The sequence below is a fragment of the Salvelinus alpinus genome, chromosome 2, assembly GCF_045679555.1.
Source record: "Salvelinus alpinus chromosome 2, SLU_Salpinus.1, whole genome shotgun sequence".
Lineage (NCBI taxonomy): Eukaryota > Metazoa > Chordata > Actinopteri > Salmoniformes > Salmonidae > Salvelinus > Salvelinus alpinus.
The window spans coordinates 12072244-12093365 of record NC_092087.1 but is presented as its reverse complement, the minus strand read 5'-3'; the positions used below and the strand labels follow the sequence as shown (position 1 = coordinate 12093365).

At 43.5% G+C, this 21122-nt stretch overlaps 1 protein-coding gene across 1 annotated transcript in view; it reads left to right on the top strand.

The window, feature by feature from the left end:
- Nucleotides 1–21122, top strand: part of LOC139540490 (copine-5-like) — a 318345-nt gene that overhangs the window by 194400 nt on the left and 102823 nt on the right. Inside the window, exon 8 of the mRNA XM_071344363.1 lies at nt 1646–1709. Within this exon, the coding sequence (XP_071200464.1) occupies nt 1646–1709 (64 nt within the window). The remainder of the gene's footprint in view (nt 1–1645; nt 1710–21122) is intronic.

The following is a 21122-nucleotide window of genomic DNA, read 5'->3' as shown; positions in this document are numbered from 1 at the left end:
ACCCTAACCAGCTCCATCCTAACAAGCTCCACCCTAACCAGCTCCACCCTAACCAGCTCCATCCTAACCAGCTCCATCCTAACCAGCTCCACCCTAACCAGCTCCACCCTAACCAGCTCCATCCTGCCGGCTCCACCCTGCCGGCTCCACCCTGCCGGCTCCACTCTGTCGGCTCCACCCTAACCAGCTCCACCCTGCCGGCTCCACCCTGCCGGCTCCACCCTAACCAGCTCCACCCTAACCAGCTCCACCCTAACCAGCTCCACCCTGCCGGCTCCACCCTGCCGGCTCCACTCTGTCGGCTCCACCCTAACCGGCTCCACCCTAACCAGCTCCACCCTAACCAGCTCCACCCTAACCAGCTCCATCCTGCCGGCTCCACCCTGCCGGCTCCACCCTGCCGGCTCCACTCTGTCGGCTCCACCCTAACCAGCTCCACCCTGCCGGCTCCACCCTGCCGGCTCCACCCTAACCAGCTCCACCCTAACCAGCTCCACCCTAACCAGCTCCACCCTGCCGGCTCCACCCTGCCGGCTCCACTCTGTCGGCTCCACCCTAACCGGCTCCACCCTAACCAGCTCCACCCTAACCAGCTCCATCCTGCCGGCTCCACCCTGCCGGCTCCACCCTGCCGGCTCCACTCTGTCGGCTCCACCCTAACCAGCTCCACCCTGCCGGCTCCACCCTAACCAGCTCCACCCTAACCAGCTCCATCCTAACCAGCTCCACCCTAACCAGCTCCACCCTAACCAGCTCCACCCTGCCGGCTCCACCCTGCCGGTTCCATCTGTGCTCATCCATCACATTAAAAGCCCCCTTCTCTTATGACACACAGAGGGCTGTCCACTGACGAGTGAGCCAATTAGCAGACGTCCACTCCAGTGTCATTAAACCCCCTGGTCAAACAGAGATTAGACAACACCACACACACACACACACACACACACACACACACACACACACACTCACTCTCACTCTCACTCTCTCTCACACACAGACAGAGAGAGAGACAGAGAGAGAGACAGAGAGAGAGAGAGACAGAGAGAGAGACAGAGAGAGAGACAGAGAGAGAGACAGAGAGAGAGAGAGAGAGAGACAGAGAGAGAGACAGAGAGAGAGACAGAGACAGAGACAGAGCGAGATGGAGGAAGAGAGAGAGATTGAGGTGGAGAGGTGGAGGAAGAGAGAGAGAGAGATGGAGGAAGAGAGAGAGAGAGAGAGAGAGAGAGAGAGAGAGAGAGAGAGAGAGAGAGAGAGAGAGAGAGAGAGAGAGAGAGAGAGAGAGGTGGAGAAAGAGAGAAAGAGAGGAGGATAAGTAGATGAAAGAGATGTATATTCAGCACCATGGTCAGCATCTGTCAACCCTGCACTCTGGATGGTTTCAGTACCATGGACAGTGACAGAGAGTTGCATGCCGTTTCTGTTACATGCAATCAGAACAACCTGTCTCATTGTGATCTGAAAAGCAGGTGTGTTCCCTCGCTAGCCAACCGGTGACATTTCATGATCAAGTGAGCGTCAACACATCCTGACACTCTGGTCCTGGAGGACTGGAACTCAGCATCTCTGTCGTTCAGATGCTTCACCCGTCCCTGCCTAACTTAACCAGGTGTTGTCCTCTCTCTTCTGTTTCTGTTTTCTACAGCGGTATAGCTGGGAAGAAATGTGGCACCATCATTCTGTCTGTAGAGGAGCTGGGTAACTGCAGAGTAAGTAGACCGACTATTCACTTCTGGTATTGCCATCACTATACTGTAGACCAGGGGTGTCAAACTAATTTCATGGAGGACCTAGAGTCTGCTGGGACCTAGGCAACCAGGTGAGGGTAGTTCCTTACTAATTAGTGACCTTAATTAATCCATCAAGTACAAGGAAGGAGTAAAATCCTTCAGACACTAGGCCCTCCACGGAATGAGTTTGACACGTGCTGCATCTGTGATTTTGTTTATTATGGATCATTACTCTTCATAACAGAATTTAGTGCTTGCATAGCTTACGCGATGTGGAATAGAGTTCCATGTAGTCATGGCTCTATGTAGCACTGTGTGCCTCCCATAGTCTGTTCTGGACTTGTTGACTGTGTAGAGACCTCTGGTGGCATGTCTTGTGGGGTATGCACGGGTGTCTGAGCTGTGTGCCAGTAGTTTAGACAGACAGCTCGGTGCTTTCAACATGTCAATACCTCTCACAAATATACAGTACCAGTCAAATGTTTGGACACACCTACTCATTCAAGGGTTTTTCTTTATTTTTACTATTTTCTACATCGTAGAATAATAGTGAAGACATCAAAGCTATGAAATATCACATATGGAATCATGTAGCAACCAAAAAAAAGTTAAACAAATCAAAATATATTTTAGATTTTAGATTCTTCAAAGTACCCACCCTTTGCCTTGATGACAACTTTGCACACTCTTGACATTCTCTCAACCAGCTTCACCTGGAATGCTTTTCCAACAGTCTTGAAGGAGTTCCCACGTATGCTGATTTTGGAAGCCAGGTCATCTGATGCAGCACTCCATCAATCTCCTTCTTGATCAAATAGCCCTTACACAGCCTGGAGGTGTGTTGGGTCATTGTCCTGTTGAAAAACAAATGATAGTCCCACTAAGCGCAAACCAGATTGGATGGCATATCACTGCAGAATACTGTGGTAGCCGTGCTGGTTAAGTGTGCCTTGACTTCTAAATAAATCACTGATAGTGTAACTAGCAAAACACCCCCACACCATCACACCTCATCCTACATGCTTCACGATGGGAGCCACACATGGAGAGATCATCCGTTCACCTACTCTGTGTCTCACAAAGACACGGCGGTTGGAACCCAAAATATCAACTTAGGACTCATCAGACCAAAGGACAGATTTCCATCGGTGTAATGTCCATTGCTCATGTTTCTTAGCCCAGGCAAATCTCTTCTTCTTATTGGTGTCCTTTAGTAGTGGTTTCTTTGCAGCAATTCGACCATGAAGGCCTGATTCACACAGTCTCCTCTGAACAGTTGATGTTGGGATGTGTCTGTTACTTCAACTCTGTGAAGCATTTATTTGGGGTGCAATTTCTGAGGCTGGTAACTCTAATGAACTTATCCTCTGCAGCAGAGGTAACTCTGGGTCTTCCTTTCCTGTGGTGGCCCTCATGAGAGCCAGTTTCATCATAGCGCTTGATTGTTTTTACGACTGCACTTGAAAAAACTTTCAAAGTTCGTGAAATGTTCCTTATTGACTGACCTTCATGTCTTAAAGTAATGATGGACTGTCATTTCTCTTTGCTTATTTGAGCTGTTCTTGCCATAATATGGACTTGGTCTTTTACCAAATAGGGCTATCTTCTGTATACCACCCCTACCTTGTCACAACACAACTGGCTTGGCTCAAACACATTAAGAAAGAAAGAAATTCCACAAATTAACTTTGAACAAGGCACACCTGTTAATTGAAATGTATTCCAGGTGACTGCCAAGAGTGTGCAAAGCTGTCATCAAGGCAAAGGGTGAAGAATCTCTTTGAAGAATCTCAAATACAAAATAAAATTTGGATTATTTAACACTTTTGGTTACTACATGATTCTATATGTGACTCACCACCTGGATTCCGTCTAATGTAGCAAAAATGTGGAAAAATGTGAAATGGTGTTTCTTACATTGGATAAAAGTAAAGAAAAATTGTAAATAATATTATATCATACCCTGCATTTGAGGAACAATGGGAAAGTAATTCTGCTTTGAAAGTTAATCAACTTGTAAACTCACTTTTGAGAAAGTGAGAAATTGCCTTTGAATGTTTTGGTGTCTAGTGAAGAGTTCTTTGTCTACACCTATTCAGCATCGTTGACACCCTCTTAAACTTTAGCCCCACCCATCTCGTTCTGCTCTCGGAGCGCACACTTGACGCTGTGGCCGATGATTTGTTTACCTCCTGACTTGTTTACCTCTGGACTTGTTTACCTCTGCAGCTCGCCAACGCTAGAATTTCTTACCTGTATACATCATCGTGCATGATGGACGCGTCTCCCTGTCAGAAATGCCATGCCACGGTTACCCTTAGATTGACGATGTAATCCGGGGAGACAGGTGTTTTCTCCATCTCTTTAACTATCAGACTCTAATTCCACTGATTTCAAAACCTGGTCCTCCAGAAAGTGGAGAGCAACTCTTATGCAGCTCCACTACACAATACATTTGAAAAAAAGCCGCGTTCGACAGGATTCCCAACACAGACTGACCAACTCAAATAGACAGAAGCCCTCTATATGGCAGACCAATCCGAAATCCTCTCTGGTGATGTCCAGCCCACTCATTATCTCAGCCAATCATCTTTTTCTGTGGCTTAACCAACAAGGCTTGTAATTGAAGTTCACATGTTCAAGAAGGCATTTCTGCCCAAAAATGCATTTTGATTAAAAAAAATGTTTACGTTCAAACGGCTCTCCTGTGAAGTCAGGACTTGTGACAAGCCGTTTCCTGAATTGGGTTACATATGTGTTATTTCATAGTTTTGATGTCTTCAATATTATTCTACAATGTAGAAAATAGTACAAATAAAGAAAAACCCTTGAATGAGTAGGTGTTCTAAAACTCGTACTGTAGAATGTAGACTGTAGACTGTAGACTGTAGACTGTAGACTGTAGACTGTAGACTGTAGAATGTAGACTGTAGACTGTAGACTGTAGACTGTAGACTGTAGACTGTAGAATGTAGACTGTAGACTGTAGACTGTAGACTGTAGAATGTAGACTGTAGACTGTAGACTGTAGAATGTAGAATGTAGACTGTAGACTGTAGACTGTAGACTGTAGAATGTAGATTGTAGAATGTAGACTGTAGACTGTAGACTGTAGAATGTAGAATGTAGACTGTAGACTGTAGAATGTAGACTGTAGACTGTAGAATGTAGACTGTAGACTGTAGACTGTAGAATGTAGAATGTAGACTGTAGACTGTAGACTGTAGACTGTAGAATGTAGATTGTAGAATGTAGACTGTAGACTGTAGACTGTAGACTGTAGAATGTAGACTGTAGAATGTAGAATGTAGACTGTAGACTGTAGACTGTAGACTGTAGAATGTAGATTGTAGAATGTAGACTGTAGACTGTAGACTGTAGAATGTAGACTGTAGACTGTAGACTGTAGAATGTAGAATGTAGACTGTAGACTATAGAATGTAGACTGTAGACTGTAGAATGTAGATTGTCGACTGTAGGCACTTAAAAGGCACTTAAATCTTTTGTCTTGAGCATTCCCGCTCTGAATGGCACACATGCACAATCCATGTCCGGCTTTCACCAGGAGTCACCTGGTCAGTCTATGTCTTGGAAAGAGCAGGTGTTCTTAATGTTTTGTACACTCAGTGTACATCAGCATCACTGTTACTGGACACATCATCATATAGTAACTGCAGTACTGCTTACTCGTACTACTGCCTATTCCCTCCAATACAAATCTGGGCCTGGAAGCCAGTTCCACTTCTTTTCTTCATTGTTATCTCTAACCAGGGACTGATTTAGACCTGAGACACCAGGTGTGTGCAATAGAACAGAACACCAGCAGTAGTCCAGACGTCGTAGGGTGAGAGTTGAATACCCCTGGCCTAAACTATACACATAATTGCTTATAGCATATTTATAACTGGACTATAACTACTTATCATTGCTTATAAGAGGTCCTTATAGCCCGTGATGTTGACTATGTATTCAGTGCTAGTCTTTAACCGTCTGACTGTATCTGCTGTCTGAATGAGGCTGCTAGCGACACACTGTAAAACGTGGGACGGCACGGTTGTTCATCTGAAGTGCTTTTTCATTATTTTTCATTCTGGCTTGTTCAACCTATTCTATTCAATTTGTCTGAAATCAAATAACGAATTTGACACGCCAAGAATTTTGACGTTTTTTACCGTCTCCATGGTGGCTCTGTTGATGAGGATGGGGAGTGCCCAACCTAGTTCCTTCTGCAGTCCACAATCAGCTCCTTTGTTTTTCTGACGTTGAAGGAGAGGTTGTTTACTTGGCACCACGCCGTCAAAGTGCCAACCTCCTCCCTGTAGGCCGGTCTCGTCGTTGTTGGTAATGAGGCCTACTACTGTCGTGTCGTGTCGTCAGCGAACATGATGATAGAGTTGGAACTGTGTGAGGTCACGCAGGAGGGGACTGAGGACGCACCCTTGTGGGACCCCTGTGTTGAGGATCAGTGTGGAGGAGGTCATGTAATGTTGACTACCTTCACCACCTGGGGTTTATCAGAAGCTTTTAGTGAACCAACAGAGGATGTTATGTAGCTTCCCTGTTAAGCTATCAGAATTGAATGGGTCTAATTTATCAGTTGCATTTTATTATATCAAGCACTTTAATATAACTCTTATCTTTGGAGCACTTAATCACTTCATCCATTGGGGGGATTTCCAATTATGTACTTATTTAATTATTCATGTAATTCATCCAGTTTGCATGTTTAATTATGATTTAATTATATAAAATGTGTTTAAAAGTTAAATCTTTTTACCATCAGCACTTTATCAATAATTGTCTTCCTCCTGTTGTTGAACTGTTATGAGTGACGCCTCGGAGCTCCTGGCCTTTCATGGTCTCTTACCCTCTCCAGACCGGTCTGATGTTCCTCCTGTTGTTGAACTGTTATGGGTGACGCCTCGGAGCTCCTGGCCTTTCATGGTCTCTTACCCTCTCCAGACCGGTCTGATGTTCCTCCTGTTGTTGAACTGTTATGGGTGACGCCTCGGAGCTCCTGGCCTTTCATGGTCTCTTACCCTCTCCAGACCGGTCTGATGTTCCTCCTGTTGTTGAACTGTTATGGGTGACGCCTCGGAGCTCCTGGCCTTTCATGGTCTCTTACCCTCTCCAGACCGGTCTGATGTTCCTCCTGTTGTTGAACTGTTATGGGTGACGCCTTGGAGCTCCTGGCCTTTCATGGTCTCTTACCCTCTCCAGACCGGTCTGATGTTCCTCCTGTTGTTGAACTGTTATGGGTGACGCCTCGGAGCTCCTGGCCTTTCATGGTCTCTTACCCTCTCCAGACCGGTCTGATGTTCCTCCTGTTGTTGAACTGTTATGGGTGACGCCTCGGAGCTCCTGGCCTTTCATGGTCTCTTACCCTCTCCAGACCGGTCTGATGTTCCTCCTGTTGTTGAACTGTTATGGGTGACGCCTCGGAGCTCCTGGCCTTTCATGGTCTCTTACCCTCTCCAGACCGGTCTGATGTTCCTCCTGTTGTTGAACTGTTATGGGTGACGCCTCGGAGCTCCTGGCCTTTCATGGTCTCTTACCCTCTCCAGACCGGTCTGATGTTCCTCCTGTTGTTGAACTGTTATGGGTGACGCCTTGGAGCTCCTGGCCTTTCATGGTCTCTTACCCTCTCCAGACCGGTCTGATGTTCCTCCTGTTGTTGAACTGTTATGGGTGACGCCTCGGAGCTCCTGGCCTTTCATGGTCTCTTACCCTCTCCAGACCGGTCTGATGTTCCTCCTGTTGTTGAACTGTTATGGGTGACGCCTCGGAGCTCCTGGCCTTTCATGGTCTCTTACCCTCTCCAGACAGGTCTGATGTTCCTCCTGTTGTTGAACTGTTATGGGTGACGCCTCGGAGCTCCTGGCCTTTCATGGTCTCTTACCCTCTCCAGACCGGTCTGATGTTCCTCCTGTTGTTGAACTGTTATGGGTGACGCCTCGGAGCTCCTGGCCTTCCATGGTCTCTTACCCTCTCCAGACCGGTCTGATGTTCCTCCTGTTGTTGAACTGTTATGGGTGACGCCTCGGAGCTCCTGGCCTTTCATGGTCTCTTACCCTCTCCAGACCGGTCTGATGTTCCTCCTGTTGTTGAACTGTTATGGGTGACGCCTCGGAGCTCCTGGCCTTCCATGGTCTCTTACCCTCTCCAGACCGGTCTGATGTTCCTCCTGTTGTTGAACTGTTATGGGTGACGCCTTGGAGCTCCTGGCCTTTCATGGTCTCTTACCCTCTCCAGACCGGTCGGATGTACAATACAGAAACAGTGCAGGAAGTTGCAATAGGCCCATGCAACCCAAGGTTTGATTCAGCATAAACAGAAACCCTATTAAACCTTACCATAACCCTAACCTTAACCTCTCTAGGGGTCTCTCTACGTGAGACGGTAGCGTCCCACCACTTCAACAGCCAGTGAAACTGCAGGGCGTCAAAACAACAGAAATCCCATAATTAGAATTCCTCAAGCATATATGTATTTTACACCATTTTAAAGATACACTTGTTGTAAATCCAGCCACAGTGTCCGACTTCAAAAAGGCTTTACGACGAAAGCAAACCAAACGATTATGTTAGGTGAGTGCCTATTCACAGAATAACACAGCCATTTTTCCAGCCAAAGAGAGGAGTCACAAAAAGCAGAAATATAGATCAAATTAATCACTAACCTTTGATGATCTTCATCAGATGACACTCTTAGGACTTCATGTTACACAATACATGTATGTTTTGTTCGGTAAAGTTCATATTTATATCCAAAAATCTGAGTTTACATTGGCGCGTTATGTTCAGTAGTTCCAAAACATCCAGTGATTTTGCAGAGAGCCACATCCATTTACAGAAATACTCATCATAAATGTTGATGAAAATACAAGTGTTATTCATGGAATTTTAGATGCACTTCTCCTTAATGCAACCGCTGTGTCAGATTTTATAAAAGCTTTACGGAAAAAGCAAACCATGCAATAATCTGAGGTCCGCGCTCAGAGCCCAATCAAGACACAAATATATCCGCCATATTGTGCAATCAACAGAAGTCAGAAATAACATTATAAACATTCACTTACCTTTGATGATCTTCATCAGAATGCACTCCCAGGAATCCCAGTTCCACAAGAAATGTTTGTTTTGTTCGATAATGTCCATCATTTATGTCCAAAATCCTCCTTGTTGTTTTAGCGTTCAGTACACTTTCCAAACTCACGACGCGCGGGCAAGTCCAGCGGAAAGTACGGACGAAAAGTTTAAAAAGTTATATTACAGTCCGTAAAAACATGACAAACGAAGTATTGAATCAATCTTTAGGATGTTTTTAACATAATTCTTCAATAATGTTCCAACTGGAGAATTCCTTTGTCTTCAGAAGTGCGATGGAACAGAGCTCGCTCTCACATGAACACGCATGGTCAGCGCATGTTCAGGTCATGGTAGACCTTACTCAATCCCCTCTCATTCGGCCCCACTTTACAGTAGAAGTACCAGACAAGGTTCTAAAGACTGTTGACATCTAGTGGAAGCCTCAGGAAACATTACCAATATCCCACTGTATCTTCAATAGGAGCTGAGTTGAAAATCGACCAACCTCAGATTTCCCACTTCCTGGTTGGATTTTTTCTCAGGTTTTTGCCTGCCATATGAGTTATGTTATACTCACAGACATCATTCAAACAGTTTTAGAAACTTCAGAGTGTTGTCTATCCAAATCTACTAATAATATGCATATTCTAGCTTTTATGGCTTTGTAGCAGGCCGTTTACTCTGGGCATGCGTTTCATCCGGACGTGAAAATACTGCCCCCTACCCCAAAGAAGTTAACTCTAACCTTAACCCAAAAACCTACCCCTAAAACTAACCTTAGTTCCTACCCCTAAAACTAACCCTAGCTCCTAACCCTAACCCTAACACTAATCCTAACTTTAACCCTAAAGCCCCTAGAAATAGCATTTGACTTGTTCAACCTATTCTATTGTGGGGACACGTCCACACACACACACACACACACACACACACACACACACACACACACACACACACACACACACACACACACACACACACACACACACACACACACACACACACACACACACACACACACACACACACTCACACTCACACTCACACTCACACTCACACTCACACTCACACACTCACACTCACACACTCACACTCTCTCACAGGGCTCCACTGAGCTATGACATGGCAGATTAGGCCCTAGTTTTTAAGTGCAGATACCGTTAAACTTGTATATCAAATATCTGTCGTCTCTATGGCTCTGAGCACTAGACTAGATCTGACACTGGTGTAAGAGACACATAGATAGAGAGAAAATTGAGAAAGCAGGACAAAGAGAAGGGTGAGGAGAGAGACAGAGAGACACAGTGAGAGAGACAGACAGACAGAATACGACTCAGAGAGAGTTCCTCCAGAGGGAGGAATCGATAGTGGATTACATCCCCTGAAGCTCTGTGCCCACTGGCAGTAATAAAATCTGCAAAAGCTGATCCTAATGTGTGACTGAATGGGCTTTAATTAAAAATCCCAGCCCTGTGAGTGACCTTGTACCAAACTGCGTGGGGAACAATACTGAATCATACTGCCTGGGAAACAATACTGAATCAAGCTTCCTGGGGAACAACACTGAATCATACTGCCTGGTGAACAATACTGAAACCAACTGCCTGGAGAACAATACTGAATCAAACTGCCTGGGGAACAATACTGAATCAAACTGCCTGGTGAACAATACTGCATCAAACTGCCAGGGAAACAACACTGAATCAAACTGCCTGGTGAACAATACTGAATCAAACTGCCTGGTGAACAATACTGAATCATACTGTATGGGGAACAATACTGAATCATACTGCCTGGTGAACAATACTGAATCAAACTGCCAGGGAAACAACACTGAATCAAACTGCCTGGTGAACAATACTGAATCAAACTGCCAGGGAAACAATACTGAATCATACTGTATGGGGAACAACACTGAATCATACTGCCTGGTGAACAATACTGAATCAAACTGCCAGGGAAACAACACTGAATCAAACTGCCTGGTGAACAATACTGAATCATGCTGCCTGGGGAACAACACTGAATCAAACTGCCTGGGGAACAATACTGTATCAAACTGCCTGGTGAACAATACTGAATCATGCTGCCTGGGGAACAATACTGAATCAAACTGCCTGGGGAACAACACTGAATCAAACTGCCTGGGGAACAACACTGAATCAAACTGCCTGGGGAACAATACTGAATCAAACTGCCTGGTGAACAATACTGAATCAAACTGCCTGGTGAACAATACCGTATCAAACTGCCTGGTGAACAATACTGAATCAAACTGCCTGGTGAACAATACTGAATCATACTGCCTGGTGAACAATACTGAATCATACTGCCTGGGGAACAACACTGAATCATACTGCCTGGTGAACAATACTGAATCATACTGCCTGGTGAACAATACTGAATCATACTGCCTGGTGAACAATACTGAATCATACTGCCTGGGGAACAATACTGAATCAAACTGCCTGGGGAACAATACTGTATCAAACTGCCTGGTGAACAATACTGAATCATACTGCCTGGGGAACAATACTGTATCAAACTGCCTGGGGAACAATACTGTATCAAACTGCCTGGTGAACAATACTGAATCATACTGCCTGGTGAACAACACTGAATCAAACTGCCTGGGGAACAATACTGAATCATGCTGCCTGGGGAACAACACTGAATCAAACTGCCTGGGGAACAATACTGTATCAAACTGCCTGGTGAACAATACTGAATCATGCTGCCTGGGGAACAATACTGAATCATGCTGCCTGGGGAACAATACTGAATCATGCTGTCTGGGGAACAACACTGAATCATGCTGCCTGGTGAACAATACTGAATCAACCGCCTGGTGAACAATACTGAATCAAACTGCCTGGGGAACAATACTGAATCATACTGCCTGGGGAACAATACTGAATCAAACTGCCTGGTGAACAATACTGAATCAAGCTACCCGAGGAACAACACTGACCCAAACTGCCTGGTGAACAATACTGAATCATACTGCCTGGGGAACAATACTGAATCATACTGCCTGGTGAACAATACTGAATCATACTGCCTGGTGAACAATACTGAATCAAACTGCCTGGTGAACAATACTGAATCAAGCTGCCTGAGGAACAACACTGACCCAAACTGCCTGGTGAACAATACTGAATCATACTGCCTGGGGAACAATACTGAATCATACTGCCTGGTGAACAATACTGAATCATACTGCCTGGTGAACAATACTGAATCAAACTGCCTGGGGAACAATACTGTATCAAACTGCCTGGGGAACAATACTGAATCAGACTGCCTGGTGAACAATACTGAATCATACTGCCTGGGGAACAATACTGAATCAGACTGCCTGGTGAACAATACTGAATCATACTGCCTGGGGAACAATACTGAATCAAACTGCCTGGTGAACAATACTGAATCATACTGCCTGGTGAACAATACTGAATCAAACTGCCTGGGGAACAATACTGAATCATACTGCCTGGTGAACAATACTGAATCATGCTGCCTGGTGAACAATACTGAATCATACTGCCTGGTGAACAATACTGAATCAAGCTACCCGAGGAACAACACTGACCCAAACTGCCTGGTGAACAATACTGAATCAAACTGCCTGGGGAACAATACTGAATCATACTGCCTGGTGAACAATACTGAATCATACTGCCTGGTGAACAATACTGAATCATACTGCCTGGTGAACAATACTGAATCAAACTGCCTGGTGAACAATACTGAATCAAACTGCCTGGGGAACAATACTGAATCATACTGCCTGGTGAACAATACTGAATCATACTGCCTGGTGAACAATACTGAATCATACTGCCTGGTGAACAATACTGAATCAAACTGCCTGGTGAACAATACTGAATCAAACTGCCTGGTGAACAATACTGAATCATACTGCCTGGGGAACAATACTGTATCAAACTGCCTGGGGAACAATACTGTATCAAACTGCCTGGTGAACAATACTGAATCATACTGCCTGGTGAACAACACTGAATCAAACTGCCTGGGGAACAATACTGAATCATGCTGCCTGGGGAACAACACTGAATCAAACTGCCTGGGGAACAATACTGTATCAAACTGCCTGGTGAACAATACTGAATCATGCTGCCTGGGGAACAATACTGAATCATGCTGCCTGGGGAACAATACTGAATCATGCTGTCTGGGGAACAACACTGAATCATGCTGCCTGGTGAACAATACTGAATCAACCGCCTGGTGAACAATACTGAATCAAACTGCCTGGGGAACAATACTGAATCATACTGCCTGGGGAACAATACTGAATCAAACTGCCTGGTGAACAATACTGAATCAAGCTACCCGAGGAACAACACTGACCCAAACTGCCTGGTGAACAATACTGAATCATACTGCCTGGGGAACAATACTGAATCATACTGCCTGGTGAACAATACTGAATCATACTGCCTGGTGAACAATACTGAATCAAACTGCCTGGTGAACAATACTGAATCAAGCTGCCTGAGGAACAACACTGACCCAAACTGCCTGGTGAACAATACTGAATCATACTGCCTGGGGAACAATACTGAATCATACTGCCTGGTGAACAATACTGAATCATACTGCCTGGTGAACAATACTGAATCAAACTGCCTGGGGAACAATACTGTATCAAACTGCCTGGGGAACAATACTGAATCAGACTGCCTGGTGAACAATACTGAATCATACTGCCTGGGGAACAATACTGAATCAGACTGCCTGGTGAACAATACTGAATCATACTGCCTGGGGAACAATACTGAATCAAACTGCCTGGTGAACAATACTGAATCATACTGCCTGGTGAACAATACTGAATCAAACTGCCTGGGGAACAATACTGAATCATACTGCCTGGTGAACAATACTGAATCATGCTGCCTGGTGAACAATACTGAATCATACTGCCTGGTGAACAATACTGAATCAAGCTACCCGAGGAACAACACTGACCCAAACTGCCTGGTGAACAATACTGAATCAAACTGCCTGGGGAACAATACTGAATCATACTGCCTGGTGAACAATACTGAATCATACTGCCTGGTGAACAATACTGAATCATACTGCCTGGTGAACAATACTGAATCAAACTGCCTGGTGAACAATACTGAATCAAACTGCCTGGGGAACAATACTGAATCATACTGCCTGGTGAACAATACTGAATCATACTGCCTGGTGAACAATACTGAATCATACTGCCTGGTGAACAATACTGAATCAAACTGCCTGGTGAACAATACTGAATCAAACTGCCTGGGGAACAATACTGAATCAAACTGCCTGGTGAACAATACTGAATCAAACTGCCTGGTGAACAATACTGAATCATACTGCCTGGTGAACAATACTGAATCAAACTGCCTGGTGAACAATACTGAATCAAACTGCCTGGTGAACAATACTGAATCATACTGCCTGGTGAACAATACTGAATCATACTGCCTGGTGAACAATACTGAATCAGACTGCCTGGTGAACAATACTGAATCAGACTGCCTGGTGAACAATACTGAATCATACTGCCTGGGGAACAATACTGAATCAAACTGCCTGGTGAACAATACTGAATCAAACTGCCTGGGGAACAATACTGAATCAAACTGCCTGGGGAACAATACTGAATCATACTGCCTGGGGAACAATACTGAATCATACTGCCTGGGGAACAATACTGTATCAAACTGCCTGGGGAACAATACTGTATAAAAAAAAAAATCAAATCAAATGTTATTGGTCACATAAACATATTTAGCGGATGTTATTGCAGGTGTAGTGAAATGCTTGTACCTGACAGAATCAAGACCATAGTGCATGCTCTATAGACCCATAGGCTATTAGAATGGGATGGCTCTGATGTATCACACACACAAACACACGCCGGAGAGATCATATGGCATCAATAGAACTAACAGAGAGCTTTCTTATCACATTTTCCCTCCTATCCCTCTCTCCTAGTCTCCAGACTCCTCCTTCAACCTGTGTTCTATCTGAACCACTCTCTCTCCTTTATTCTCTCTTTATTTCCCTCTCCCCTGCTCCCTCTCTTCGCCTGGTCCATCTATCTGTCATGCCTAAAGCAGCAGGTATGGAAATATCTGCATCTTTCTTGTATCCCTCCTATGCTTCCTGTTGTTCCTCCTTCCCTTCCCTTTACCTCCACCACCCACCATTCTCCACCACCCATCATTCTCCTCCACCACCCACCATTCTCCACCTCCACCACCCACCATTCTCTACCACCACCCACCATTCTCCACCACCCACCATTCTCTACCACCACCCACCATTCTCCACCACCCACAATTCTCCACCACCACACACACACACACACACACACACACACACACACACACACACACACACACACACACACACACACACACACACACACACACACACACACACACACACACACACACACTACATGTTCATGTTTTTAAATGTATTTTGTCTGGAATGGCTTTTCGTTATGTGTCGGACCTTAGTAAAACTAGATGCTGCCATTGGCGTCGGCTAATGGGGATCCTAATAAGTTAAAAATACACCACCTCCTCCATCACCACCACCCACTATTCTCCACCTGCACCACCTCCTCCATCACCACCACCCACTATTCTCCACCTGCACCACCTCCTCCATCACCACCACCCACTATTCTCCACCTGCACCACCTCCTCCATCACCACCACCCACCATTCTCCACCTGCACCACCTCCTCCATCACCACCACCCACCATTCTCCACCTGCACCACCTCCTCCATCACCACCACCCACCATTCTCCACCTGCACCACCTCCTCCATCACCACCACCCACCATTCTCCACCTGCACCACCTCCTCCATCACCACCACCCACCATTCTCCACCTGCACCACCTCCTCCATCACCACCACCCACCATTCTCCACCTGCACCACCTCCTCCATCACCACCACCCACCATTCTCCACCTGCACCACCTCCTCCATCACCACCACCCACTATTCTCCACCTGCACCACCTCCTCCATCACCACCACCCACTATTCTCCACCTGCACCACCTCCTCCATCACCACCACCCACCATTCTCCACCTGCACCACCTCCTCCATCATCACCACCCACCATTCTCCACCTGCACCACCTCCTCCATCACCACCACCCACCATTCTCCATCTGCACCACCTCCTCCATCACCACCACCCACCATTCTCCATCTGCACCACCTCCTCCATCACCACCACCCACCATTCTCCATCTGCACCACCTCCTCCATCACCACCACCCACCATTCTCCACCTGCACCACCTCCTCCATCACCACCACCCACCATTCTCCACCTGCACCACCTCCTCCATCACCACCACCCACCATTCTCCACCTGCACCACCTCCTCCATCACCACCACCCACCATTCTCCACCTGCACCACCTCCTCCATCACCACCACCCACCATTCTCCATCTGCACCACCTCCTCCATCACCACCACCCACCATTCTCCACCTGCACCACCTCCTCCATCACCACCACCCACCATTCTCCACCTGCACCACCTCCTCCATCACCAGTGGCGGTCGGTGCTGTTTAAGATGAGGGAGGACAATTAATTTGTTTCCATGAGCATGGCCTTATTTCTATTACAGCATATTGGATGACTGCCATTTATATTCCATTCACCCAGTTCAATGTTACATCGGTAGGTTTAAGTTACAACATGATACTCGGATTTTCCATATACTCATCATGAGGTTGCTACAACCTAGCCTATGAATGAAAGTTTACAACGTATGTGCACAGGTTGAGAGAACATTTTGAGTTATCAAGGTGACAGACAGTGACACATTCAAAACCGGCTTCCACACTCTTGCCTGCATCTAGATGATCTAGCTGATCCAGGGTGTAATCATTAGTCTAACAGTTGCAAACGAGAGCTTCTATTGGACAAATTCAGGTATGTTTATCCCCTTTTCATTCCGTCTGCTTCCGTTTAAGAAACGTTTTTCAACAGAATCGGCGGAATGAATACACCCTTGATCACATACAAACACAGTTCACTTTCATAGCAGTCACATACAAACAGCATGATCATTAATTCCTTCTCGCATCTACGCGCTCTCCTCCTCTCACCGTTTCCCTGCCCTTGTGGACTTCAGTGAACAACATCGGCTGTCTGTGACCATATGAAAAAACTTTACAAGCAGAACCCTCATATCATAACCACTAACCGCTACACACATCCTACATTGTTGTCACCAAAACTGGGAAATGTTTGACTAACTGAGCAATGAGCCGGACATCGATTCAAACATTTAAATCAGACATTGATTTGAAATTTTCATCCAAAATAACCATTAAGATAACAGACAGTTGATAAGTGGTACTGTTTCGGTCCTGGATCATAGGGAGACATCAACTGGGGAGATATGTCTCTATATTCTAGCATCTCTATGTATCTCTGTGTCTGAGGGATGTCAAAGAGCAGACCTCTGGCTCTGTGTGAAGCACTGTGGGATGGCTGGAGGGTTGATGCTGATGTTATGGGCTAGCAGCATAACTTCTCCGTGCCACTGCAGCCAGATAGGAAGATCTTGGAGCCCTCGTGGAGATGAGTGTGTTTGTACACACTGAACACAGCCTGCAGTCTGAGTCTGACTGGGACTGATAATGAGACAGTGAGACACACACACACACACTTTCTCTCTCTCACCCAAACACAACCCATCAAACAGTCACCCAGTCAGATCTGCTACAACATTAAAAAGCCATTAGCAGTATCATTACGAGGTACAGCTGGCACGGGTAGTGTCCAGTGTAGAGCCGCTGGCCCTGCGACAACAACAGAAGAGGTGTTTACCCTGTTCATGCACACTGCTCTGGTCTGTCTGATGGCACTTCAGCTCTGTAGCTGATTCAGTTATTCTGTGTGTTCTCCTCTGGTAAGATCAGCCAACTTCAAACTCTGTGTGTGTGTGTCTGTGTGTGTCTATCCTCTATTATCTGCCATCTGTCATCTATCATCATCCATCATCATCTATCCTCTATCATCTATCTTCTATCATCCATCATCATCTATCTTCTATCATCTATCATCCATCATCATCTATCCTCTATCATCTGCCATCTATCATCATCCATCATCATCATCTATCTTCTATCATCCATCAACTATCTATCATCTATCTATCATCTATCTATCATCTATCTATTATCTATCTATCTATCAATCATCATCTATCATCTATCATCCATCATCTATCATCCATCATCCATCATCTATCTATCATCTATCTATCAATCATCATCTATCATCTATCTTCTATCAATCATCCATCATCCATCATCTATCATCATCCATCATCGTCTATCATCTATCATCTATCATCCATCATCTATCTATCATCTATCTATTATCTATCTATCAATCAATCATCATCTATCATCTATCATCTATCAATCATCCATCATCCATCATCTATCTTCATCTATCATCTATATCATCTATCATCCATCATCCATCATCCGTCATCTATCATCCATCATCTATCATCTATCATCTATCTTCTATCTTCTATCATCTATCTTCAATCTTCTGTCATCCATCATCTATCATCTCTCTATCATCCATCTATCATCTATAATCTATCTATCTATCATCTATCTTCTGTCCTCTATCCTCTATCTATAATCTATCAGCTATCATCCATCATCCATCATCTACTGTATCTATCACCTTTCAATTCAATTCAATTCAATTCAAGGGGCTTTATTGGCATGGGAAACATGTGTTAACATTGCCAAAGCAAGTGAGGTAGATAATATACAAAAGTCAAATAAACAATAAAAATGAACAGTAAACATTACACATACAGACGTTTCAAAACAATAAAGACATTACAAATGTCATATTATATATATGCAGTGTTGTAACAATGTACAAATGGTTAAAGCACACAAGTTAAAATAAATAAACATAAATATGGGTTGTATTTACAATGGTGTTTGTTCTTCACTGGTTGCCCTTTTCTTGTGGCAACAGGTCACAAATCTTGCTGCTGTGATGGCACACTGTGGAATTTCACCCAGTAGATATGGGAGTTTATCAAAATTGGATTTGTTTTCGAATTCTTTGTGGATCTGTGTATCTATCTATCTATCATCTATCATGTATCTTCTATCATCTGTCATCTATTATCTGTTATCTGTCATCTATCTTCTATCATCTATCTATCATCTATCATGTATCTTCTATCATCTGTCATCTATTATCTGTCATCTATCTTCTATCATCTGTCATCTATTATCTGTCATCTATCTTCTATCATCTGTCATCTATCTATCATCTATCATGTATCTTCTATCATCTATCTTCTATCTATCATCTATCTTCTATCTACCATCTATCTATCATCTATCTATCATCTATCTATCTATCTATCTATCTATCTATCTATCTATCTATCTATCTATCTATCTATCTATCTATCATCTATCATCTATCTTCTATCTATCTATCTTCTATCTATCTATCTATCTATCTATCTATCTATCTATCTATATATCTATCTATCTATCTATCTATCTATCTATCTATCTATCTATATATTCAATTCAATTCAATTCAAGGGGCTTTATTGGCATGGGAAACATGTGTTAACATTGCCAAAGCAAGTGAGGTAGGTAATATACAAAAGTCAAATAAACAATAAAAATGAACAGTAAACATTACACATACATATATATCTATCTATCTATCATCTATATATCTATCTATCTATCTATATATCTATCTATCTATCTATCTATCTATCTATCTATCTATCTATCTATCTATCTATCTATCTAGCTATCATCTATATATCTATCTATCTATCTATCTATCTATCTATCTATCTATCTATCTATCTATCTATCTATCTATCTATCTATCTATCATCTATATATCTATCTATCTATATATCTATCTATCTATCATCTATATATCTATCTATCTATCTATCTATCTATCTATCTATCAATTCAATTTCAATTCAATTCAATTCAATTCAAGGGGCTTTATTGGCATGGGAAACATGTGTTAACATTGCCAAAGCAAGTGAGGTAGATATTATACAAAAGTGAAATAAACAATACAAATTAACAGTAAACATTACACATACAGAAGTTTCAAAACAATAAAGACATTACAAATGTTATATTATATATATACAGTGTTGTAACAATGTACAAATGGTTAAAGCACACAAGTTAAAATAAATAAGCATAAATATGGGTTGTATTTACAATGGTGTTTGTTCTTCACTGGTTGCCCTTTTCTTGTGGCAACAGGTCACAAATCTTGCTGCTGTGATGGCACACTGTGGAATTTCTCCCAGTAGATATGGGAGTTTATCAAAATTGGATTTGTTTTCAAATTCTTTGTGGATCTGTGTAATCTGAGGGAAATATGTCTCTCTAATATGGTCATACATTGGGCAGGAGGTTAGGAAGTGCAGCTCAGTTTCCACCTCATTTTGTGGGCAGTGTGCACATAGCCTGTCTTCTCTTGAGAGCCATGTCTGCCTACGGCGGCCTTTCTCAATAGCAAGGCTATGCTCACTGAGTCTGTACATAGTCAAAGCTTTCCTTAAGTTTGGGTCAGTCACAGTGGTCAGGTATTCTGCCACTGTGTACTCTCTGTTTAGGGCCAAATAGCATTCTAGTTTGCTCTGTTTTTTTGTTAATTCTTTCCAATGTTTCCAATGGAAATTTCCAATTTCCAATATCATCTATCTATCTATCTATCTATCTATCTATCTATCTATCTATCTATCTATCTATCTATCTATCTATCTATCTATCTATCATCTATATATCTATCTATCTATCTATCTATATATCTATCTATCTATCTATCTATCTATCTATCTATCTATCATCTATCTATCTATCTATCTATCTATCTATCTATCTATCTACCTATCTATCTATCTATCTATCTATCTATCTATCTATCTATCTATCTATCTATCTATCTATCTATCTATCATATATCTATCTATCTATCTATCTATCTATCTATCTATCTATCTATCTATCTATCTATCTATCTATCTATCTATCTATCTATCATCTGTCTTCTCAGAATTGTGTAGTTGTTGTTATGGTTGTTGGTGCTCTTCTCTGTTTAATTAACAGCTCTTACAGAACAATGCCAGTTTGTTTATTGCGTCTATGTTTCTGTTTTTATACACCGAAACTCCCTCCCAAATAGCACCTTATTCCCTACATAGTTCCCTAT